Source organism: Glycine soja, chromosome 11 (assembly GCF_004193775.1).
Source record: "Glycine soja cultivar W05 chromosome 11, ASM419377v2, whole genome shotgun sequence".
Lineage (NCBI taxonomy): Eukaryota > Viridiplantae > Streptophyta > Magnoliopsida > Fabales > Fabaceae > Glycine > Glycine soja.
The window spans coordinates 45,504,082-45,529,345 of NC_041012.1; the positions used below are offsets into that span (position 1 = coordinate 45,504,082).

Here is a 25,264-nt window from a genome sequence, read left to right on the forward strand (position 1 = left end):
TTTATCAGAAGAAATCAAATTAAATATATTTTACCAATTGTAAATTTTTATTTGTTGTGTGTAAAAATGAGGTGTTGGATTTATATCCACTCAAAAATTCCTCACCCATCAATTTCGTACTTAATCTGGATTAATGATTTCCGATTCAGCAAGGCACTGTAAAAAAAATCGATATATATTTTTTTCCTCATAAAGATAAATACGTACGATGGCGGAGAGAAAAATAAGTGACCGTTTGCAAAGGGTAAATATCAATTAATAATCGTTTAAGAGGGCCTTAGAAATGTCAGTGCTTGAGCATGCAAAAAGGCACTTGTGATTGTGAGAGAGACGTAATGGAATGGTGCGGCACCGAGAAAAAAAACTAATGATTCTAAGAAACTTATTTATTTAAGAGTTTCTTCTACAAATCACTTTGAACTTGATCTTATAACAAGAGCTTAAGCAACAAAATATACTCACAAACAAACTATTCCTTGTCAACTCTCTTTTAATAATACTTAGAGCCAAGTGGGAATCTACCCTCTTGAATGAAAGTGAATAATCTAATATCCATTGATCATGAACGTTACTATATCCACCAAGTCATACACAAGACTAGTAAAATGGGTCCATAAGCCATAATGAACATTTAGGTTATTTTCCAAGACTAAAATTAGAAAATTCATCAAAACTTCCTAGAATTTTTGTCAAAGAAAAAAAACTTGTATGACTTTGGCATACTATACTAGTCTCATTTGCCATTCACATTCAGTGGAACATAGCAGAAGCATAGAGATATACCATACCATATTATATATAACACCGAATTGAATTCTTGCTTTGTTTCTCTACCTTTGATCATGATCATGGATTCTCTTCTCTCCATCCTCTTCTTTCTTCTCACTCTATCTTCTCTCAACCCTTCCTTTGCTTCACAACCCTCTTACCAAGACCACTGTGGCTCCATAGTTCCAGAGTCAACTCCCAATGAAAACACTCACAATTCTACCCCTTTTGATGATCATCAAAGAGGTTACTTCACAGGTGGTGATAGCATCATCGATGGTGGAACTTCCTTAAACCAATACTTTGACCTCCAACCAATGTACATACGTGCAACCAAGTTCTCTGACTTGTTCAATGTTGAAGCCACTGTTTCACTCACATCCAGCATATCTTACTACTACCCTGTGGGGAACTCAAGCCATGGTGACAGCTTAAGATATGAACGGAAACGCCGCTACCGTAGAAACCATGTGTACTTCAAGCTTGAAGGGTTCTGGTCTGAGTCTTCAGGGAAGGCTTGCATGGTAGGGAAAGGAAATGGTTATTCTAAGACAGGTAAGCATCTTAATTTGGATGCTGTGTTTAAGCTTGATAAGGTTTTCAGTGCAAGCAATATCACTAGCTTGGTTAGTGGAAGCTTGGAGAGCTTGAGTTCTCCAAAGGATGAGAGCTACTTCAAACCCATTTCTGTGGTGATGTTTCCAAAAGCAAATTACAAATATACCTTGAATTCCACCGAAGTTACCAATGAGTTCTCTTCTGGGAGTGATGCTATGAAGGGTGGTTTGTCATTGAGTTCATTGAGTTTTTGTTCTCGTCCCCTCTCAAGGGCTATTAGAAGGCTCCCATTAGAGTTCTCTCCTGAGTGCAATTCTTCAAAGAACTGCACTCCTTTTAGTGAGAATTCTGGTCCACTGCCATTTCTAGTGTCTTTGAAAGGCATTGAGTGTTCCATTTCTAACAACAAGCATAGGTTGCGGATTCTGGTGAGGTTTTTGAATACTAGTAACTATTGGATTAGCCAGAGTTTCAATCCTAAAACTATGTTGGTAGGAGAGGGATGGTGGGATGAGAAGAAAAACATGTTGTGTGTAGTGGCTTGTCATATCATAGAATCATCCTTGGCTGGCACGCATGTGGGTGATTGCTCAATAAGACTAAGATTGAGATTCCCCTCAACTTGGTCAATCAACAGCACTAGTAGCATAGTTGGCCAAATTTGGAGCAACAAGAGTACTAATGATTCAGGCTACTTCAAGAAGATAACATTTAGAAATGAAGATGATGGTAGTGTGGGAATTCAAGCTACAAAGTATGAGTATAGCCTACTAGACAGAGCTAAGAAGTCATGCCCAGCACCCAAGCCTGTGAAGAACAAGGAGAAAAGATATCCAGATGCCAATTCTTATGACATGAGATTTGACATGGCAGTTAGAGAGTCCAACAAAAGAGTAGCATGGGGTTATTCATCTCCCTTGGCTGTTGGTGGTGAGATCTCTACCATAGATCAGATCTCAAGCTCCATTACAGTGGACTCTACCTTTGATCAGAATGTCTCAAGCTCCATTGTAGAATCTCCTGAGGTAGTACTCCACAGTGGTGGCTTGTTTAACATCAGCTACAAAATCTCACTGTGGCCTAATTCAACCTCAAATGATAAGAATTCCCTGCTTAATCATTCCTCTGGGTCAGTGAGGATTTCTGCTGAAGGAATTTATGATTCTGGAGAAGGAAGCTTGTGTATGATAGGCTGCCGCGATCTTCACTTGAACTCTCTCACACCAACAGCTCATTCTGTGGATTGTGAGATTGTGGTGAAGTTTCAGCTACCACCATTAGATGAAAGAAGTGGAATCTACATCAAGGGAAGCATCGAAAGCACACGCAAAAAGTCAGATTCTCTATACTTCAAACCTTTGGAGTTATCTTCAGCTGCATTTTACACTGAAGCAGCAGAAAAATTAGTTTGGAGAATGGATATGGAGACCATCATGGTTCTGATATCTACCACTCTAGCATCTGTTTTTGTGGGATTGCAGCTTTACCATGTGAAGAGACACCCCAATGTGCTCCCCTTGCTCTCACTTGTTATGATGGCAATGCTTACTTTGGGATACATGATACCCCTTGTTCTGAACTTTGAGGCACTTATTGCTCAAAATCCTAACAACAAAAACTTTGTGTTTGGAAATGTTGTGTGGCTTGAAGTGAATGAAATAGCTGTGAGGCTAATCACCATGGTGGCTTTCTTGTTGCAATTCCGACTCCTTCAGCTAACTTGGTCATCAAGAAAGAGTGATGAAAGCAATAAAGGCCTTTGGATTGCTGAGAGAAAGGCTACTTGTGTCACTTTAGCCTTGTACGCTGCTGGTTTATTGATTGCATTGCTGTTGAAGTTGAAGAAAGATGGAGATGCGGTTCCTGTCATTACTCCATTGAACCAACACCATTCATCTTGGGAGAACATAAAATCTTATGGCGGTTTGGTATTGGATGGTTTTCTCTTGCCACAAATCATTCTAAACCTGTTCTCGAACATGAGGGGCAACGTTCTTTCATGTTCTTTTTACTTTGGAACCACTTTTGTGAGACTGTTGCCACATGCTTATGATCTTTACAGGACTCATAATTATGCTCGCGTAGATAGTGGATCATACTTCTATGCAGATCCAAGTGCAGATTTTTACTCCACTGCTTGGGATATTGTGATTCCATTGGGAGGTGTCCTGCTTGCTATCATTATCTACTTGCAGCAACGTTTTGGCGCTCATTGTATTCTTCCTCAAAGATTCAAAGGGTCTAAGGTATATGAAAAGGTTCCTGTGGTTGCTGAATCAGAAGCTGAAGTAGAGACCGCCAACTTGTAAAATTCACTTTTTGATACCTAAGTTCAAATGGTATAATCATGGTGAATCAAAATTAGGCCATTTCTAATCTCATGCATTCTAGCTATAAAGTTGTGTTGTTGCAATATATGTAGTGTAAGCAAAATAAATTTTGTTGCAGTAAAGAACTGTTCATGTGGCTGATTAAGCGAAGCATTGTCTGCTAAGAAAATTTTAATTCAAAATACAGGCTCAGTATCAGTACTTTGGTAGGTGAGAGACTTGGATCATATAGATTCTCTAGATAATGTTTTTCAAATTACGGAAAGTTTGGTTCCTAAAACTTTATCGAAGTATTTGAGTGATTTTCATTAAAAAAAAGTAAATTGATAAAAATATGAATTTTTTAATTATATTTCTTATCTTAAGGATGTTACTGAAATAAAGACAGGGATCTTATTTTTATAATTTGGAATTAAGGATGCTATCATTTTTTTTAAGTTTAGAATGTTGTTAAAATTTGAATATTCCGTTACACTTTGAGGCTTTATTTATAGAGTACAACGATAAAAATTTAATTGGTACACTGCATAACATATCTGGTATTCTCTTGAAATTATTTTTCTACCAAAGAACCAAAAATAACTTTTTGAAGCCCACTACGTAACAAAAGTTAAAATCTTTTGAACATATCAAAAAGCCAAGCTTCTCACAAGTTAATGAAACACATCAATATGAAATACGACGCTTTACAGCCAAGGGTAGGAAAGAAAAATTCGTATAAAGATTCCTCAAACTTAAAGACAAAATGCTCTTATGTTTAGCTATCATTAGAGTATATCTAAATAATTGTTGAAAACAGTTTGCAAGAGCTGTTAGTTTTTGCTAACAACACTTCACTAGTATTAGGCTATTAGTCTATTAACAGAATTTTCCTCTTATTCTGTTACTTTGTTTTGTATGGTCACATTTTCTTCAAAACTTACATCACCCACTTTGTAACTCATCATGTTTTTAATAAACAATTTCGACAAACCGGGCAAGTGGAATTGTCCTTCAACCAATGCTCTATGCAGTAAGAATGAAATAAGTGATTACAAGGTGGAAGAATTTGGCAAGATTCCCCGGTGATGAAGCTCTCCAAACATATGACACAATCTCTACTTCAAAATGATCTCAACTCATAATCTTGATCTTGTCCATAAATTACGAGTTGTGGCAGTTTGATTGATGGCCCTTTATGAATTGATCTCATCTCAGAAGCTTGTATATATGTTTGTAATCTTTCCCTATTATCACTTATTCTTCCCTCTTCAACATCATCCCCAAGTCTTTCAAGAAGAATATTAGATATAGTTTCAAAGATTTTTAATAGAAGAAGAAGAACTATTGTTGAAAATATGGTAGCTATACAAAGACATACGAACAATATTAGAATCACATTAGAAGCATTGGCAATAAAATATGAAAATGTAAGAGGGTCCGGGGGAAATGATTGAGAAGCAGCAGCAGCCATGTTTAATGATTTGAGAAACAAATTTTGGTTACCTTGGCTAACTTTTTTTTTTTTTTTTTTTGGTTTTTTTCGTTAGGGAATTGTAGCTTACGGGTTACATTAATGTCAAGTCTCTTGGATTTTGTTGAGGAAAGAGACTGAATAATTTGAACATGACATAATTACGTTTGTTGCAAATACCAAATATAGATGCCTTGGTTTGCATAGTCTTTATCTTTAGAAAAAAAATATAATCCGGTAAAGATGGCAGGGTTTTTAATAATAGACTTTTGTCATACCCTTGAATTGACAACTTTGCAAATGGAATCTTTGACATAATATTTACTGTAGTAGTTGTAAGTGAGGAAGCCCAATTCGCAAAAGCTCACAGGAAACCTCATGTTCTAAAAACAAGAAAGTATTACATGATGCAAGAATCTTATGCATGTTCTCAATTAATCTTTATGTGATCGTAATTAAGCTTTAATAACTTTTTTTCATAAATTAAAAGTCTCAATTAAATGTCCTGGAAAAAATGTGGGGACTATGTATATGAGGTAATCTAGGATTAGGTAATAATGTTTCCTAAAAATCATTTAACCGTTGGAAGTGGAAACAGATTCCTCTCTTTTTCTTTCTTCATTTTGTATTTTGTTGGTACACAAGAGGGGCAGGAAAGCCAGAACCAGAGTCTTTGTGATGGTAATATAGTCGCAAAATAAAAAAAGAATAAATAAATAAATAAAAGTGGCAAATTTGACAAAGCTTAACATGGTGAGTAAAATATGGAGAACATTTTTTTCCAGTTAAATTGCTTAAATTTAAATCTCAGTGGCAGAATATAATTATGGAAAAGAAAATGCTGATTTGCAGGAAATGAATTTGGTGAAAGTTGTACGCATTGACCTGAATTTGGCGATGATTATTTCAAAATTGCGTTTTCTTTAACTACCCTTTCTGGTCCCGTTTTATGAAAGACATCAATCCTTTTTTTTCTTTTTTTTACAAGGAAACCAATAATTCATGCCGATTTTACTGTGGAAGCTAGGACCATTTTTCAAAGGAGCTTACGAGTTTATATATCAGTCTTATAGAAGTAGAACCATTAAATTCGATGGTCATAGTTAAAATTAAAAAAATAAAATAGTAGTGGCATAAGAGTTGTACAACATTTTCATCATATTTCTTTAATTTGTAAATTTGAAACTGTTGTCTCTGAATTTGCTAAATGAGTAATACCCTCTTCAACATCATGGCACAATTTAATCTACAATTAAATTTGTTCAAATTAATTTATAGCTATATACAATTCTATGTACACTTTTCACAATTACAAATTATCTATATACAACTACGACATATTGGGCAAGTTAGTTTCTTCTGCAACCAGTGGTCTATGCAATCAGAATGAAAAATGTGCTTGCACTCGGGAAAAACTTGACACAATTGACTAACTTTGAATTCTTCCATGCAAATGGCACATTCCTCACCACAACTTCTTGTGACACCATGCTTTCCATAATTCACCAAAGGGGGCAATTTCTTGGAAGCTCTAAGTCTTTGTCCTCTTTTCTCATTAAAAGCTCCTTCAAATGCAGCCACCAATGCCCAAGGATGCACAAGGGCATGAAATATTGTAAAATGGTGAGATGGCTCAGTTTCCCCATAATTGGCTAAATGGGTATTAGTATTACCCTCTTCAATATCATGTTCAATTGGCCTCATTTCCAATAACCAGAAGAACAAACCGTTGAGAATTCGATACAAGATGAAGAACAACGCTGTGAGTATGAATAGAACAATGAATAGAGTTGGAAGATCAAATGTGATGACATACACATACACGTGCATCAAACCATCAAATTGTTCGCCCAATGGAAACAATTCTGTGAACTCGGCCATGATGTGTTTTTGTGTATGTTTTAACGGTGAATTGATGAAAACTTAGTGTGTGAAAATGACAATGACAATTGGTGTAATGTTTTTATAGGTGCCAAGAAATTGTTAGGGATCTAGAATGTGAGGTCTGACCTTAATAGTCCCCGATGACAGAATGCATAAATATCCGTTAACCGTTTAGTGAGGGAAAAAAGGCTGGCATCAGGAAGAAATTAAGAAACAAAACAAGATAACTAGAAACAACTAAAGGCTCGTAGGTTTGGTTTGGCAAGACAGGTATTGTAATTTTATTTTTTTTGATTCAGGTATTGTAATCTTTACCGGTACGGAATCTTTTAATCTTTTTTAAAGTTCTAAAAAGTATATTTCTGAGAATATTATAAATATATTTAGCATGTCTAAAATACTAAAATAATACCGTGTATTCGTTTCGTATGGTTTATTTAAAATTTAAAATTATTTGTGTAAATATAAGTAAAATAATCTATTATTACATTGTTATCTAGGTTTTTAAATGGCATTTTTTAAGTTTAAAATATTTTTATTTAAATTATACTATTTTATACTTTATAAAGAAATAGATTTTTAGTCTCTTATTAGGAACTAAAATACTTTCCTCTCTCTATATATATATATATTTGGAGTACAAGTATGAAGAGTATCATATAAGTAAAGAAAATTTTTGTAAACTTAAGTGTTAAAGATTTTAGGTTAAAGTGTGATGTTAAGTTCACTTATGTGATTGCTAATTATCCAAATCTCCCCGACGTTCATCCTCATAATTTCACAAAAATCAACATCAGAACCAATTGTTTGACTTGGTGAGCAAGTAAGATGACGGTAGTCAATCTTTGTAGATGGGATCACAATGAAAGTATTTACATCATGTGGTAGTCAATCTTTGTGGATGGGATCACAATGAAAGTATTTACATCATGTGGGTCTAATGATCATCATGAATACTCTATGTGAAAATAGCATAAGTAAATAAAATACTCAAATACAGTGAGACCACTTATGATTCACTCGTGTAAATCTTCTTTGTATTTATATTTCTCGTCTCACAATATTATATATACATTTTTTTAGAATAACTATTTTAAATAAGAATATTTTAATGGATTATTTTTTAAATGGAGTTATTTGATATTTTTTTAATATCTTATCTTTTATAATCTATTATTTGACATATTTATTTTTAAATTGAATATTAATAATTTTTTAATGTGTAAAATGATATCTTCTGTATTCTGCATGCTAAAATATTAGTTTTTATAATTTTAAATTGCCAACATATAAAACTAATTTTAAAACTTAAATAAAAATTAATTTTATAAATTCTATTTTTCAATAATCCATAAAACATTAAATAATCTATTAAACTAAACCCCCGCCAAAGTATATTAAAGTATAGAATCGGCAAATTGCGTCACATGTAAACCCTAAACAAAACCCTAATTGGAATCCTCAATTCTATCATCGTACTACCATTCTTCTTCACTGTTCCACCTTCTCGTGTTTCAATGGAGGAAGAGCAGGAGCTTAAGATCCCCGAAACCATCATCTACGACACTATCGGTCCCCTCGCTCTCTCAGCCGTCGACGATTCTCCACTTTCCGACCACCTCGAACCCATCGCCGTTTTCCGCAACGAGATTTCCCTCGAAACGCCCCAACGCGCCTCGCCCGCCTCCGCCGCCGTCGATTTCTTCTCCCTTGATGTCGCCGCCGACTCCTCCGCCCGCGACCCCTTCCCCAAGTTGCTCGCCGCTGCCCCCGAACCGATGACGCCAGCTCCCGCGCCCGAGCCAAAGCTCGAGAGTGGCTGGTTCCACGGGAATTGCAAATTCAAGAGTCCCATGCTTCAACTGCATAAGGGTATCCAAACTGATTGCAGTGTTTTTTGGAGAAAACATAGTTATAGTTTCTTAGGTTCTGTTCTCCAATTAAAATTAGAGTTTTATCTCGATAATCTATGTAATGCTTTAATGCGCATCCTTATTACGCAGATTATCAAGCTAAATTTTCGCTACTTTTGTTGGAGAATAACACACATAGCACATACGGAACACAAATTAGATACAGTTTCCTAGGTGATTTGGTACCATTCTCCAATTAGAATTAGAGTTTCAATTTTAGTTGGAGAACAATACAAACAGCAGATAAGGAACTGTATTTAAGTTTTGTCCATTTTGAAGAAATCAGTTAGGCCAAAATAGAGCGAGGTTTTATTGTGATATAGATGGTTTTTGTAATTTGTTTAGTGAATAGTGATGTTTGTTGTGCAGAGATAGTGGACTTTTGTGCGTTTTTGTCGCCAACTGCAGAAGAGAAAGCTGCACGAGACTTGGCTATAGAGTCTGTGTTTGGAGTTGTAAAACATATATGGCCTCACTGCCAGGTATAGATGTTGTTTAGTTATTGCATTACACCCTTTTCTTGTAGAGTTTTATGTTCCAATGAGGGTTTGGTTTTTTGTTGCTCTTAGGTGGAGGTGTTCGGGTCTTTCAGGACAGGGCTGTATCTTCCGACAAGTGATGTTGATGTAAGTACAGTTGATGTGCTGATTGTAATTTTTTCCTGTGAACTAGTGCATCTGGCTGGTTGATGCATTTTGGGCAAATCCTTTGAATGCAGGTTGTCATTTTGAAATCAGGCTTGCAAAATCCGCAAATTGGCTTGAATGCAATTTCTAAAGCATTGTCACAAAGGGGCATGGCAAAAAAGATTCAGGTCTGCTCAGGGTACTTAAATATCTGTGTATTTTTGTTTCCAGGAGAAAATAATCAGTGTTGCCAAAATTTTGAGTGTCTGGTGTTTTGCTTGTGAATCTTCTGCAGGTCATTGGAAAGGCTCGTGTGCCAATTATTAAATTTGTTGAAAAGAGGAGTGGTATTGCATTTGATATAAGGTTTCCACTTTTTCCCCTTGAAATTTGGATCCTAAATTTTGTTTTTTTGGGCTAATAGATTTCCCTGTTTTCTCTTTCTTGGTTTTTATGTGCTTACACTTGATTTAATAATTTTCTTGTGTTTGCATGTGTGTTTAGTTTACTAGTTCTACTTTATTGTATATGAGGTTGGATGAGTTGTTTGACTTGCACATCTTTGTGTTTTTCAAATTTTTATGATTTTCCATTGTTGAATACTTGATTGAATCAATTATCTATTAAAACTACTGGAAAAGAATCAAAACATACGATGGTTACCATTGTCTGTGTATTGGGAGTATTTTTTTTATTTTGTATGCCATATATCTATCATGGAAAATTTTCTTTGATATAATATCTGCTCACCACATGAAGTCATTTCGTGCTAATCTGTCTCATGTATCAAGGTTCTGCTTAATTCACTGTATTATTTGCATTTCCATGAGGAGACCCTTTTAGGTTTTTCTTCATGCATCCTTTTCCATTTTTCTTAATAAGATGTAGCTAAATGCGTATAGGACACAGGTATAGCACACAACCATGTTAACATATCATTCTGATACGATTGGCGAATGCTATGCCTATCCTAGATCCATTAAACAGGTCACCCACCATGTCATCCATGCACCAAGCCCAATAGTGTTGGGTGTGAAGGGGTGTGTTGAGAAAAAACTCAAGTCCCACATCGGTTAGAGATAAGGCAGTCCTCTCCCCATGAGCTAGCTTTTGGAATTGAGTTATGCCCAAACTCTCATTCTAAGAGTCATGTTGCTTAATGTTGTGTGCAGAGGAACTAAAACCTATTTCAGTATTAAGGTTTTGTGAATAAAACTAATCCACCAAGTAATATGCTTTGTTTCAGTTTTGATATAGACAATGGACCCAAAGCAGCTGAGTATATCCAGGTATGCTTTTATTATTTCCCACCACTTGGTTTCACAATGCATTTTCTAATTTTGATTTGAGATTTGGTGTTGTATTTAAATTTATAACTGATGTAAAGTGCACCATACATAATTTGACCAGTACACAAATGGAATCATTACAAATGTTGAACATTAGTGGAAATTTGAATATAATTAGGCTCTTGTAAAATTTCCCTATCGGTATGACATGGATGGAAATGATTTTTTTAAATTCTTATATGGATATGTGGTTTAAGCTATATTATGAACTTTATTATATTAACCAAACTGATAATGAGGTAGTCTTTGATAAATAATAAAATATAACATCTAAGAAGCAAATAATAAAACCACTACTAGATCATTCTCCTGTTTATGGAGGTATTTCATGGAAATTGATGAATGCTATGCCTAAAAGTTAAATAATATCAAGTGGTGCAGGATCAAATTAATAACTTGTATGTGTTACTTGGCTTGCAATTCTTCTGCTTTCATTTTAATAACACTGATGTTATATATTGTAGTTGCTTTGCTTGATTAGAGCATTCTAGTTTTGAATCCTTTGGATTCAATATTGTATTTTTTTGGTATTGAAGTATAGTATGTGATCTGTTGTTCTTAATATATCTATTCACTTTTAAAATGTCCATAGTACCTTGGAAAGTAAAATTCCAATGAGAAGCTTTGCAAAAGGAGACCCCAAAATACACATTTCAAAATACAAAACAGAAATACTCTACTAAGTGTCCTGTTTTAGATGGAATGGAACATTATGTGCATTCTTGTTCATGGTTGTACTGTTGAATTTGTAGGAAGCAGTGGTTAAGTGGCCACCACTAAGGCCCTTGTGTTTGATTTTGAAAGTATTTTTGCAGCAAAGAGAACTAAATGAGGTATGAGTTTTCTTAAATATGTATCTTTCTAGTAATGTTCTGATTCCAGTCTGCCTAATTGAGATTCTTGTAACATATGCAGGTATATTCTGGTGGGATTGGTTCTTATGCCCTCCTTACCATGCTGATGGCAATGTTGCGGGTTAGTGGTTCTTGAATCTGTTTTCTAAGTTTAGTGTATTTCACTGGTCTTCACCATAAGGCTTTCCTATTAAGCATATGGTCCACCTCTTCATCAAGAGAAATAAACCAATAAATTCACCCTTTTCATTTTAATGCCTTATAATGTTTTGGCACTGCTTAAAAGTTAAAACTCAAAGAACTTTTTGCCAATAACATGGTCTAAGTTTGTGATCTTTATATATTTCAGAATCTTCGCCTGAGCCAAGCTTCTGCTGAGCACAACCTGGGAGTTCTTTTGGTGCGTATCTTGTGAATCTGAAATACAGTTTTGCATCTGTTTCTATTGGTTCCAGGCTGTTATATGGGCTCTCTTCCATGATTGGCAAGTTATTTGTCCAATTTCTAATATTTTAAAAAACAGAAACGTGCAATAATTGTATGCTGCTTACCTTTGTTTGGATAAATGATTCCTTTCTGGTATGTAAAGTAAGAAATATATCTATTCACCATTCTGATAGTGTTCCTTTTTGAGTATTAGGTTCATTTTTTTGATTTCTATGGACGCAAATTGAACACCTCAGATGTTGGTGTGTCGTGTAATGGGACAGGCACCTTTTTCGTGAAGAGTAGTAAAGGGTAATAAAGAATTGGATATATTTGTGAAATAATGCTTTTTTAATTATGCTGTATAGTTTATCCCCTATAGGTTATTAAACTTTTCCCATCGTCATCTCTCAGGTTTTTAAACAGAGGACGACCAAGTCTTATTGCCATTGAGGATCCACAGGTCTTGTTGGAAGAACTGCCTTTTGTTTTTATAAAATGAATATTTTCTTTCTGTCAAAATAAATAAAGCAAGAAAGTGGACTGTAATTTATTTTGTACACTAATTATTTTGTACATATTAGACAAATTATTATCGTAGATGTAGTTGATTGACTAAAGTTTTATTATTTTTCTGGTTGAATCAGGCACCAGAGAATGACATTGGGAAGAACTCCTTTAATTATTTCCAGGTTTGTTTATTTTTTCTAGTAAATGATATTTATGATAATAGTTTTAGAAAAATGTTCTGTCTTAAAAGTGTTGAGAAACCAATGCAAGAGCATTGTTTTAAAAACGTTTTTCAAATTCCACGAACGACAAATATGTAAGACACCAGAAAACGTTCTGTCTTTAAAATTGCAAATAACCCCATATTGTCTTTAAAATGTATTTGTGTAGCCTATGCATTGAGCATTGTTTTAATTTTTTTCAAATTCCACAAAGGAAAATGACACCAGAAAACATGTATGCTTTTTTCTTTTTATTCATGACACTTAATTGTTCTTTTGAACCCTCTACTATGGTCTTTGTAATGTTGGTCCCCTAATAATTTTTACTCCAGTCAAATCTGCCAAAATTTTCTATTTAAGAAAATCAAGTCCTTTTGTCGCTATATCATCCAACTACTAATGAAAATAGCTGACATGCGCCATTTTCAGGTGTTGCATAACATGTTATTTAGGTGGTCCTCTAAAATGACCCATTGTGGTATAAGATCAAAATGTATGATTCATTGAATTCTTTTTGTTAAATTTCTTGATCTTTTTTAATCTTTCACGGCACAGTGACCAAGTGTTTTTACATGACTAACTTACCGACATATGATATCACGTGAATATTGTGTGCCACATTAGTTTGTTTTTTTTTTTTTTTCTGGTTGCATTAGATGATAGTAATTAGGACTTGTATTTGGTTCAGCTTATATATAACAGCCATTTTGTCTTTTCCTTAGCGAACTTCTGAAATAAAGCAATTATTTTCTGAAAAATTAAGTTAAGAAAAAATTTAAAAATATTTAACCAACAAATTTGGGGGTAATTAAAGTAAAAGATTATGGGAGAGACAAAAATCGCAAATAGATTATAAATAAAGGATCAAAAGTACAATTAAGTCTATCAATAGGTGTTCACCTGTCACTGACTAAAAGTAATTTCTTACTGTTTTCCCCAGGTTAGGTCAGCTTTTTCAATGGCTTTAAAAAATTTGACAGATGCCAAGATCATCACGAGCCTGGGACCTAACAGGAGCATTCTCGGCACTATAATTAGACCAGATCCTGTCTTGCTGGAGCGTAAAGGCGGGTTGAACGGGGATGTGACTTTTGATAAGTTGCTTCCTGGTGCTGGTGAGCCGTTACAACAACAATATGGAGATGAGGATATGTTATGCAATTGGCAGTTAGATTATGAAGAAGAACCACTACCGCGCGGAGTCAACACCAGTGCAGAGCCTAGCACGCGTTCTTCAACAAAGAAGAGAAAATCTTCGTCAAAGAAGTCCAGTAAGAAGCTAAAGGAAAATGGGGATTTACAGATGGTCAGGAACGAAGAGAATGACTCTAGAAAAGAAAACAGTAAAAAGAAGAGAAGAAAGAAAAAAACACACCAAGGTGACAGCGGTTATTAGGCCATGGGCCAAGTTGCTGAAAGGTTTTCTACAAAATGGAATGCTTTGGGATTGCAATTTGATCAGTGGTTTGAAACTGAAGGAACAGGGCAGCATAAGCGTAAAAGCAAAATTTGAGTCCAATGTTGTCACACGACCCAAGGTAACGTGCCTTTAGTGTTTCTTAGATTAGGAATCATATACAATATTTTTTTAAAGGGTTAATGGTGACTTTAGTCTCTTAAAACACTATTAATCCGTTATTAAATTTATATGTTGTCGTCTGTCCGATTTTGTTAGAGAAGTGAAGATACCAACTCTGGTGACCAAAAACCAATGTAAAGAGGAATTGATGAGATTACGAAAGAAAATGAGTAAACGAGGGTATGCTTATGCCATATTATTTTCCCCCATCATGAATGCAATAATTTAGTTGATTTTGATGCTTTCCTGTTTTCTCTATTCCATGTGTAAGATTTGTCTTAGTGCTTGTTTGGTGTACGTTCAAAATAAACATCTCAAGGAATATTTTAATCCAAATTCTATCGTTAATTTTGTTTAAAATTAATTTTACATAATTTTTTGTCTCATGTCAAAGATCACAAGTGTCTCTTTTAATCTATTGAGTTACAGATTAATTTCTCTCGTGATGATGATTGTAACCTAAGAAGTTTTATTTATGCAATTCAAACATGAATTTTCTAGTTAAATTATTTTTACTCATGTGAACATAAATGTGTCTTACATCACTTTGTTAACCCTTTAGATTAATTCTACATAATTTAAGGGTCTAATTATTTAGGAATGCATCATTTTCTATTAGATTGATTATAACCTAAATAAAATTCTATTTATGCAATTCGAATCTGATAAAAATTAATGCAAGTTTCTTAATAGAAAAAAGTTTATATATAAAAATAATTTTGTCATAATGTTATATAAAATGTGAATGCAAACACCAAAGTATAAGTCAAGTAAAAAAGGTTGGAAATTATTCAATCAATAATGAATCTTGACATAATAGGAAATCAATATAGTATTTGTGAACCATGTGCATTATTTTCCAGAAATGTGTTAATAAACAACACAACTTATTTAGTTCTTAGTCTGGAAGTCGACTTTTATAGTATTTGTGAACCATGTGTATTATTTTCTAAAAATGTGATAATTAACCATACAACTCTTTTATGTCCTGATTGGTAGAGAAAGAAGATAAAAATTGAGTGAAATAAACAATAAAATTTCGTAGGATCTATACTTTTGTTATTTATCTTAATTCAATTTTTTTTCCGCTCTATCAAACGTAGACTTAGTATTTCCGTTTTTATCAACAACGGGAATAAATTTATTTATTTAAAATTTAAAAAGATATGGGAAATGGTATTCAACTACTTTTATCTAACATGCGTGGTGTAGTACAAGAGTTCCTTTATCGGGAAACAAGCAGAATAAAAGGTAAACAAAAGTCAGAAATGCTGGACCCTGAACCAAAACACAGCCTTCTGAATTCATAACAAGGGGTGAAAAATGGAAAAAGTAGAGGAGGGGGCAAGTGAAATGAATGAAACCAAATCTGGCTATCGTTGAACAATATTTTATTTAACCAGGGTAAATAAATTGCAAATTCAATAAGTGAACCAATTAATATTCCTCCGACGACAAAATGGTTTTCTCGTGGTCGGTGTTTTACCTCGACAAAAACACTGTTCATTTGTAGGCATCATCAAATTTTCAATCAAACCAAACCAAATTAATATGACAAATCTCTATAATCAGACCCTTCATTACCCATCAACTGAATTACATAATCCAATTTGAGCCCAACTTCTTCACATGCACATATATAATTAAAGGCCAGAAGTTTCACATTATCTCATGTTTCACAATGAACTCGTCAACCTTTAGAAGAACATGCTATCAATGACCTATTGCCATTTGTTAGTGCCAAAATTTACAAGGAATCTTCAAAACCGGGTAAGTAGTCAAAGAGTTAACCATTGAGTTCACACGTGGGAAGACAACCAAGGACACAACAAAAGTTGTCATTGGAATCAAAATCAAGAGTACTAGATTATGTATATATACGTTTTAAGGAACATTAATTAAAATTAAGAAAAAATAAAATTTAAGTAGGAGGTGGTTGCGTGACCAAGTGAACCTCGGTTTTGAAGAGAAGAACAGAAAGTGAGTCAATTGAGAAGTAGATGAAGCCTCCACCTGTGTGACTCACAAACGACCCGAAACTATTCCCTATCACGCAGTGCCACGCCAATCCATACTTCGAGTCAAACTCCTGAAAATTGATAACATAATAGCACACACCTTAATTATGTAAAGGTTTATTCAATAAACTTTTATGAATGTTTATTCTTATGTGTACAAAATTTTGATCAAAAAGGTTATATATAAGTGTAAAATAAGGTTCAACTTTTAAATGAAAAAAATGAAATAGGAAGAAGAGATTCAACCCAAGATGGTCAACAAGTTCCTATGAAGATCACTCATAAAAAAGAAACAGTTGATACTAGTAACATAGTAATCAAAACAAAAAATAAGGTTCCAACTAAGGTTTGAATTCTGTCTGGAAGAGGTATTCACATTCCGATAATGCCTCAATCAGAATTGTCTTTTGAAGGAAGATACATGTTAAGGAGCCAAAGAAAAAAAAAGTTGCAAAATAAGAATTTTTTTTTGTTAAATTACTCTTTTAATCTCCTATAGTTTCATGATTTTTACTTTTTTAGTCCCTATAGTTTAAAAGTGTTTTTTTATTCTCTATAATTTACATTTTAATTTTCTTTTAATCCATGTAATTTTGATAGTTGTCTTTTTAATCCCTATAATTTCATAATTTTTACTTTTTTAGTCCTTATAGTTTTTAAATTATAGGAACTAAAAGAAAATTAAAATGTAAATTATAGGAATAAAAAGAACACTTTTAAACTATAAAGACTAAAAGAGAATTAAAATGTAAATTATAAAGACTAAAAAAATCACTTTTAAACTATATGACTAAAAAAGTAAGAATCATAAAATTTTAGGGATCAAATGAGTAATTTAACCTTTTTTTTTTTTAAAAGTTTAAATTCACTACACCTTTTTGAGAGCTCTAGCAATGAGAGTGTTGGATGGCTTTGGAGAAGGAGGGTGGTGAAGGAGGAAAAGTGATCTAGTGTGGCGCAGAGCATGTTCCTGCATGTGAAGAGGCATGTGGGATGATTTCAACCGCACGTTGAAGCTGATCGCAAGTGAGGCCAATCTCATGATTGTTTGGGAAGGGTTAGGATTGGGAGTAGGAGTGTGCATGCGCATGGCCTTGGAGCCATGGATCAGCTTTGGTTCTTGTTCTTCTTCTTCTTCCATGGTTATGGAAAGCATTTGAGAGAGAAGGAAAGATACTTTTTGCATTAAATTTGAGGTTGGTACTGGGTAGGTAGAGCAAGTCAAAGACAAGAATGAGAACAAGTGGGTTGCGTTTGATATATGGTGTTGGTGTACTAATAGATTTCAACTTTGAACTTTGACTAGATGACTACTGTGTAGGACATGGAAATGAGAATTTCATGCATTTTTGGTACCACAAGAAAATGAACAAACATTAATTGAAAGACATTCTAAATCACCTGTCTCTTTTGAATTATTTTTTCTTTTATCAAGGTGTTATTTTTTTAGTTATGAAAAGGAAAGGAATATTATTATGTTATTATGGGCAGAGTAAATTTTGAAGGATTGTTGGGGTTTAGGTTTGGAATACTGACACAGGACAGGAGCAAGGAAGGGTTAGGTAAGTGACCATATGATACGACTGAGTTGCCTTGTCTCCCTCAAAAAATGTTGGAGTATAATAAAATCACTTAATATGACAAAATTATCATTTTTTTTAAGTTATTTATTTTGAAACACAAATATGAACATCATTCATGAGTGTAGTTGGATATATAGGTTTTTAAGTTAAATTTAATCCTTAAATTCATTTTTCATATTATTTTTTTAACATATTTATGGCTCTTTCAATTGAGTTTTATAATTTTCAATAAAATAAATATATTCAAAATCGTGTCTTAAAATTAAAAATAATCATTATTTTGAATTCAACATTTTGACTCAATTAAAAATATAAAAAAGGACCAGTCTAAATATACCAAAAACATAAATAATTATAAGTATATATAAACATCAACTAAATAGGTTAAGATTAAGTAATGTGCAACTTTATTTAAATATAGATCTATTTGCCGGATCTATTTAACTCACTGAGGTGTATAGATTAGGTTCAGGTTCACATGTTACTATGTCCACGAACTAATTATTTTTTAAAATATAATTTTTATTATTATTATTTGAATAATTTATTCATATTTGTTATATTTTTTTATAATCTTAAACATTTTTCAGTTTATCAAATTTGTTTATAATTTTTGAGTTTTTTAGTTGTATTTATAATTTCACTAGATCATTCCAGAAAACATTCTATTTAATTTAACGGGTCAGCCTCTTTAAGTGTGGGCCATTACACATTTCTGACCTTGCAACCAAAGCTTGTACCTCAAAAATATATTTGACCATCTAATCTCAGGTCTCAAACCTACTATAAAAGCATGCTTATAATAAACTCATCCGGTGATACATATGTTAATGTTTCTAAACCATAAATATAAAATATTTCCATCAGTTTGGTTATAATAATTTTCTGGATCCTACTGTCTACAACTTCCTAGTTTGCAAACACCTGCTGGGAAACCCAATTCGATCCTTCACAAATCAAGGGTTAGTAATTAAGAGTTAAAAACTAGTTGTGTAAAAAATTACTAACAGTTTAAAACTTTTTTAAAAATTACTTAATTAATTTAAAAATATTAAAATCATATTAACCAGCCTCATGAATACTAAAAGCTCTTTCAAAATAGTATTTAAATTTATTGAAATATAACATTGCTAAAGTGATTGAATGTTTAGTACTTAAAAATAATTAGTTTAGATATAATTGAGAAAAAAATGATAGTTTATTTGAAGAAAAAAATATTAAGCTGAATAAATTTTAAAATATAAAAAATTCTTTATTTTAGTTCTTAAAATTTATTAAAATACATCAATACTAAATAGATAAGTATTCAATACTTTGATCCTTTTTTTTAGGGGATTCGATACTTTGAAAAATAATTAAATAATTTTATTAATTTCTTTTTTTTGTTGACATAATTTTAGTATTAATTTAAATATCAATTAAAATACCAATAATTTCGAATGATAGTTAACTTGATTTTCTTATTCAAATCTTTGATAAACAAATCTTACTAAAAATAATCACACAAACATAAATGATTTATCGAAAGAAAACTAGTCTGCTAGTGTAGCATCACCTCATCCACACAATAATAATAGCAATATCCTTCCAAAATTAAACAAAATATAAAAAATTAAATAGAATTTTTGCCGATGGTTAGTTCAACGCAACACAACACTTTCTTTCACTTCCACAATTCTTCTTCTTCCTTTGGAGCTGCGATCCTCTGCTTCGATGGCCACCGTGCAACTCCAATCCCTAACCCTTGTTCGCTCCTCAGCACTTCCTTCCGCCACCTTCTCCCCTCCGATCGCCGTCTCCGGCCGCCGCAACTCCGCCGCGCTGCCGCGCTACTCCGGCCTCCGGCTCCGACCCGCCGCTGAGACCAGTTTCCCGACTCACGCCAGCTCGAGAACCGCTTCTCGCGGCGGAGGTGTCAAGTGCGAGGCAGGAGACACCGCTGTTGAAGGTTAGGTTTCGATTTCGTTGCGGAAAGTCGTTTAGTTTTTGTTACTGTTAGGATTGATTTGTTGTTTCGGTCCTGTGTGAGTTCTGTGAAATTTTTTGTGCACTGTTCTTATGTGGAGATGCTAGAATGATTGCATTAGTCATGTGTAGATGTTGTTGTGATGATGATAATTGTTAGTCATTGAGCATTTTGATGAGTGAAGCTAAGAAAACAGCTTCATGTTATTCTAGTGTGTTTGGATTAGCTTCGTGGTGAGAAATAATCAATTAATTATTCATGGGGAAGGTAGAGCAACAGATTAGTTGCTTCCACTTTTTCATGGTATCACCATGATTTAGTAAGATAAAATTGATTCTTGTGTTATCCAAACACACTTTTTGTAATCTGGTTTTTGTTTGACACCTATTACTTTGTAGATCTAGACTTCTAGTGGTTTGGTTGTTTCTTACAACTGTGCATTGCTTGAGACATTTCTCCAATAATGATCTGTTTTGTGGTAAAAAGAATGGAATAGCTGAAATTATTTGAAGAATTTTTCATGTTTTGACTGTATATATAAATCTGTGTCTTATAACCTAATTATATCTCTTTTGCAACATGACTAATTTTGCAGTGTTAGTGTATCATGCTTGTAGTCATAAGTTTACCTAACAATCAGAAACTAGTAAAACTACATAATCATTTAAAATCACTCTTGTAGTCTGTTTCATTTTCTTCTGGCATCTGTCCCTTCGTTACATAACCTGTAATGTGGGAGCAAAGTACATGTTTTAAATATCTGCATGAATTTTAAAGTTGCTCATGTGCATTCTAGATCTGCAAATTCCAGATCAATTCCTGCTTTCTATCTCTTGTGTAGTTTTGGCTTTCTTTCCTCTGCACCTTGCTGATGTATCTTGAGCAGAAGCCATGATAAAGATTTCTACCTTGCATACTATGTATGATTAGTTTCCTGTGTATTTAAGTATATGATGAAGCCATTTCAATTGGTTTTTATAGTATATTGGTCTATGAAGAGAGATAGAGGAATAGTGAAGAAGTTTATGTAGACTGCAACTGCATGGATGTATCCTGACCTCATTGGAAGAGAGAAACAAAGAAGCTGTTTTAGAATGTTAGGGTTAGAACTCTTAGAAATGGAGGAGAAATCAAATATCAGATAGGTGGTCTAATTCCAATCTTCAGAGGAGTTCTTCTTCATGTCTTATCAGAGAGAAGATTTTAGCTATCTATTAGGTTCCTTTTTGCCTTTGATATTCTGCTTGTTATAGCAATGATTATGGTGTTAGGTTTGACCATCGTTGAGACAATTGTAATGGAAAGAAATTTTTAGTCAATAAAGCGATAACCTGTACTACTCTAAATTAGTCTAATAATTTTTTAAGCATTCAGGATTAATAATGGACAGATAGAACACCAATACAATAGTTTTTTGTTGGTATGATGCAACTGCGGTGACATTTTACAGGCCTTTGACTGCTACCTTTTTTGTGTTTTTGCTTTGCTTTGTTTCAATGAACTAAGATGGTTTTGTTTCTGCCAAAGCATCAAAACCAGACGGCCATCGGAAGAAAAAGAAAGAAAATATTACACTTTCTTTTTTCTGTCTACATATTATCCAAACCTAAGCATTTTTTAAAAAATTTTAGTAGTATTTTTCATTTTGTTTGTTTGTGCTTCATTTGTCTGGTATATGCATGTTTTACAGTTTAGCATTACTCATCATGTGAAGCACTGAAGCATACAGAACCTAAATTTAATTACCCGTAGCTTTACATTTTCATAAAATTTTTGCATGTCTGAGAGAAATACTTGCTGAAATGAAACATTTTGTATTATTGGATATTGCAGTTGCTCCCGTTACTGATGCAAATTGGCAATCACTTGTGATTGAATCCGAGTCTCCTGTACTGGTTGAATTCTGGGCTCCATGGTGTGGTCCCTGCCGTATGATCCACCCGATAATTGACGAGCTGGCAAAAGAATATACTGGTAAGCTAAAGTGCTACAAACTCAATACTGATGAGAGCCCTTCAACTGCTACTAAGTACGGGATTCGAAGTATCCCAACTGTCATTATTTTCAAGAATGGTGAGAAGAAAGATACAGTTATAGGAGCTGTGCCCAAGACAACATTGACCTCAAGCATTGAAAAATTCTTGTGAGGTGGTAAGCAAAGGCTTCAGCTGGAAGTAAAGCTATTTTTCTCGTTAGCTTCCCTCTCATCTAAGCCAAATATCTCAAGTTTGGGTTATTTGTTTCTTAAATAACCATTTATGGTCCTGTATAGTTATGGATGCAACCATATTTTCTGTTCTCTTTGTACACTTATTATAGTTAACAATATGTTGCGTAAATTTGGCATTTATTATAGCACGATTTAAAAATCCGTTTGCATCTTTGGCTCCTGTTCCGTCACCTTTCCCTGAACATTATATGGGCATATGGGTATAAAACAATTGGATTAGATTACTCCACTAAAAACTTTTGGGGTCTTACGGATGTAAAAAAAATGGTGTTAGGTTTTGTAATATGCTCAATATTGTCAATTTGGGGGTTTTAAGAATGACCTTCAAAATCTTTAAATATTTAGGGGACGTTTGTTTCAAGGTATCATAAAAGATTCCTAAGAATGTGAGTTTAGGAATATCATATTTTATGTTTGATACAAGTTTTAAAAAAACATTTTGAAATACTTTGATTTTCAGGAATACAAAAATTTTCATATATACCTTGCCTCACATTCTCATGATAAAAGGTAGTTTCTTGATTTCCATGAGAATGAAAGTTATTTTATATTTCTTTTTTCATGTTCATTTTTTAATTTTTTAATTAAATAAGTTTTTTTTTTCTGTAATCACTAATGTCAATCAAACATGCTCATGGAAATAATATTCTTTGGCATGTCATTCTTAGAAATGTGATTTTTGGGAATGTAATGATATACTTTGAAATAAACGTCCTCTTAGTTTCCCAATTCGCATGTGATTTTTGGAAATGTAATGATATGCCTTGAAATAAACATCCTCTCAGTTTTCCAATTCACATATACCTATTATAGTTAAGGGGTAGTCATGGCTATCAAAAGATTTTTAAAGGTTAGTTACTTTAAAATTTTAATATCTACTCATTTTTTAAACTTATATTGTTACTATAGTTTGGCTATCCCAATAAATACTTTCTAAGTCCTTCCGAACAAGTATTAAGGTAGTATTTGGTTCAAAAAAATTTGGATGAATTTGAAATGAAAATTTTAATAATTAGTGTGGGTTCACACCTTTGCACTCTAATTTAAATATTTCTTTTTTTTTTTATCTTTTTCACTTTCATACTTTCATTCCTTTAAACTAAACACAGGGCTAAAGGATGATGACAATTGTAAACAAGTGTGGACAATTGCTTCCTGCACCTAATAAATTGCTACCTGCACTCCATGTGAACTGAAACAAAATTGTATGAAGAAGAGGAGGAAGATGAAGAAAAAAAAGCTTATATTTTGTGTTGATTTTAATTTTCAATGCCTTTATTTTATTAACGCCATTAAGTTTACATTGACAGAAAGATCATTTTGATCATTTTTTTAAACAGAAAGAACCAAAATATACAAAAAATAAATAAAAGGACCTAATATGTCATTTGACAAAAAAATAAATATGACTATATTTAACTCAAAACCTTAGAGTTCAATTGGAGTTGTGAGTTTATGGTATTTGGTTTTTAAATGTAATTTTTAAAACAAAATACATTTGGTAAAAATGAAACTCAAACGGTTTTTAATTTATTTTTAAAATATTTTTACATTCATTTTTAAAATCAAGAAAAAATATTGGTTTAAATACTTTTTTATCGATGCAATTTAGCATTTTTTTCCATTTCCGTTAGTAGTCTACTCCCCTTCGAATGCAGAATCTTCAAAAATTGATTAATTAACTAAATCAATTAATTAAATAAAAGAGTATCCCAAAATTCATAAGAGATTTACTTGTCTATGTATCATTCCATTAGATCCTTGTAATTTTTTTTTCTCATTTTAGCCCTTGCAAAATGTGTTTATTTTGTTTTTTCTCCTTGAAATTCTTTATATAGATAGCATTTGTTCACTATTTAAAGTATTTTTTTACTGTTCAAAACGTTGTTTAAAACATTTTATGACGAAAAATAAAATAAACACATTTTACAAAAACGAAAATGAAAAAAACATTAAATTACAAGGACAAAAAAATATTTATAAATGTATATCATCACCACATACACATACACACACACCTTTGTCATCACTACAATTACCATTAACATTGTCACCATCACTATTTGTACTACTATCACTATAACCGGTATTGTCATTGACACTACCAATGCCCCATTGTCAACTACCACCACTACTGTTATCATTATGTATCCTTAGCATCACTCAAAAAGACTCTTAAAATAATTTTAAAAAGATATATAGAAATTTTTTCAATACAAATTATTTTAAAACTAAAAATTAGAGAATAAATCAAAACTAAAAACTAAATGTTATTTTTAAATTTTCAAAACTCTACTAAAGGTCACCTCAGGCGATACTTAAATTCTTAAGTTGATATGTGAGTCTTTTTATTTATGTTATTCAACTTAATACTTGTTGAATTATTATAAACATATACATCTATTTTTTTTCTTACCTTTTCATTTTTATTTCTCTGCTTCTTTTACCAGTCTGCCTCAAAATGAGGCGGTGTTTCTCATCTAACATTCCAATAATTTGTGTGAAACTTTTTTATTCATGATGGTGAGTGATAATGATTGTTGAATCATTTCAAAATAAATTAGAATTAATTCTGCAATACATAAATAACTTAGGTCAACTCAGAATTACAATCTAATTTGGTTTCAACTTAAATTTACTTATAAACAGCATGAGGGATTTCAACAAACGGTTTGCAAACAATTGAAAAATGATGTAGATTTTGACAAAATTATGAAACAGATTTTAGAGCATTAATCTAATTAATCAAATCAAAGCAATTCAAATTATCAAAGTTTTCTATAAATGATGATCATATCATGAAAGTTCAGTTAATGTCATTAGAAGTAATTCAATCGAACTAATATCTAAATTTATTGAGATCACAGATCAACTGAAATATCATTCAATTAATCTGCAATAAGATTCGAATTAGGAAATTAATCAATAATCCAATTCATTTCCAATCCTAAACACATTTAGAATCATGAATACGAAAATAGAATTGGAGAAGAGGA

The 25,264-nt window shown here is 32.8% G+C and overlaps 5 protein-coding genes across 6 annotated transcripts; 3 read left to right on the forward strand and 2 right to left on the reverse strand.

Annotated features, from left to right (window-relative positions):
• The first annotated feature begins 848 nt into the window (after positions 1-848).
• On the forward strand, positions 849-3,635 carry LOC114373343. The gene has a single exon (XM_028330824.1). The coding sequence runs from the start codon at positions 849-851 to the stop codon at positions 3,633-3,635; it is 2,787 nt and encodes a 928-aa protein (XP_028186625.1).
• A 2,794-nt stretch (positions 3,636-6,429) lies between these two features.
• Positions 6,430-6,990, reverse strand: LOC114373344 (putative RING-H2 finger protein ATL19). Its single transcript, XM_028330825.1, has one exon. It carries the CDS (start codon positions 6,988-6,990, stop codon positions 6,430-6,432), a length of 561 nt encoding a protein of 186 aa, XP_028186626.1.
• Positions 6,991-8,400: 1,410 nt separating this feature from the next.
• LOC114377026 (terminal nucleotidyltransferase 4A) lies at positions 8,401-14,714 on the forward strand. 2 transcript variants are annotated; one of them, XR_003659032.1, is made up of 14 exons: positions 8,401-8,865; positions 9,276-9,388; positions 9,476-9,532; positions 9,625-9,720; positions 9,828-9,898; positions 10,779-10,821; positions 11,634-11,714; positions 11,797-11,856; positions 12,085-12,135; positions 12,376-12,473; positions 12,576-12,624; positions 12,809-12,853; positions 13,833-14,430; positions 14,568-14,714. XR_003659032.1 is itself a non-coding variant. In XM_028335397.1 (13 exons), exons 1-13 carry the CDS (start codon positions 8,511-8,513, stop codon positions 14,286-14,288), a joined length of 1,575 nt encoding a protein of 524 aa, XP_028191198.1. In that variant the 5' UTR covers positions 8,401-8,510; the 3' UTR covers positions 14,289-14,713. The 2 variants fall into 2 exon arrangements, 1 of the variants encoding a protein (XP_028191198.1); XM_028335397.1 differs by having other exon boundaries at positions 13,833-14,713.
• Positions 14,715-15,841: 1,127 nt separating this feature from the next.
• Positions 15,842-17,723, reverse strand: LOC114375361 (dynein light chain, cytoplasmic-like). Its single transcript, XM_028333136.1, has 2 exons — positions 17,364-17,723; positions 15,842-16,560 (listed from the first exon to the last, which is right to left on the reverse strand). The coding sequence occupies exons 1-2, from the start codon at positions 17,673-17,675 to the stop codon at positions 16,393-16,395; spliced, it is 480 nt and encodes a 159-aa protein (XP_028188937.1). The 5' UTR covers positions 17,676-17,723; the 3' UTR covers positions 15,842-16,392.
• Positions 17,724-19,695: 1,972 nt separating this feature from the next.
• On the forward strand, positions 19,696-22,419 carry LOC114377535 (thioredoxin-like). Its single transcript, XM_028336086.1, has 2 exons — positions 19,696-20,020; positions 21,872-22,419. The coding sequence occupies exons 1-2, from the start codon at positions 19,786-19,788 to the stop codon at positions 22,183-22,185; spliced, it is 549 nt and encodes a 182-aa protein (XP_028191887.1). The 5' UTR covers positions 19,696-19,785; the 3' UTR covers positions 22,186-22,419.
• The last annotated feature ends 2,845 nt before the right edge of the window (positions 22,420-25,264 follow it).

Bases quoted from the DNA above. Each gene is read 5' to 3' on its own strand.
- LOC114377535 (XM_028336086.1), top strand. From the start codon at position 19,786: ATGGCCACCGTGCAACTCCAATCCCTAACCCTTGTTCGCTCCTCAGCA. The intron at 20,021-21,871 runs GTTAGGTTTCGA...TGGATATTGCAG, and splicing joins AGGAGACACCGCTGTTGAAG to TTGCTCCCGTTACTGATGCA.
- LOC114373344 (XM_028330825.1), bottom strand. From the start codon at position 6,990: ATGGCCGAGTTCACAGAATTGTTTCCATTGGGCGAACAATTTGATGGT.
- LOC114373343 (XM_028330824.1), top strand. From the start codon at position 849: ATGGATTCTCTTCTCTCCATCCTCTTCTTTCTTCTCACTCTATCTTCT.
- LOC114375361 (XM_028333136.1), bottom strand. From the start codon at position 17,675: ATGCAAAAAGTATCTTTCCTTCTCTCTCAAATGCTTTCCATAACCATG. The intron at 16,561-17,363 runs GTGTAGTGAATT...ATCAATTTTCAG, and splicing joins TTGCTAGAGCTCTCAAAAAG to GAGTTTGACTCGAAGTATGG.
- LOC114377026 (XM_028335397.1), top strand. From the start codon at position 8,511: ATGGAGGAAGAGCAGGAGCTTAAGATCCCCGAAACCATCATCTACGAC. The intron at 12,136-12,375 runs GTGCGTATCTTG...TTTGAGTATTAG, and splicing joins ACAACCTGGGAGTTCTTTTG to GTTCATTTTTTTGATTTCTA. The intron at 12,625-12,808 runs GTCTTGTTGGAA...TGGTTGAATCAG, and splicing joins TTGCCATTGAGGATCCACAG to GCACCAGAGAATGACATTGG.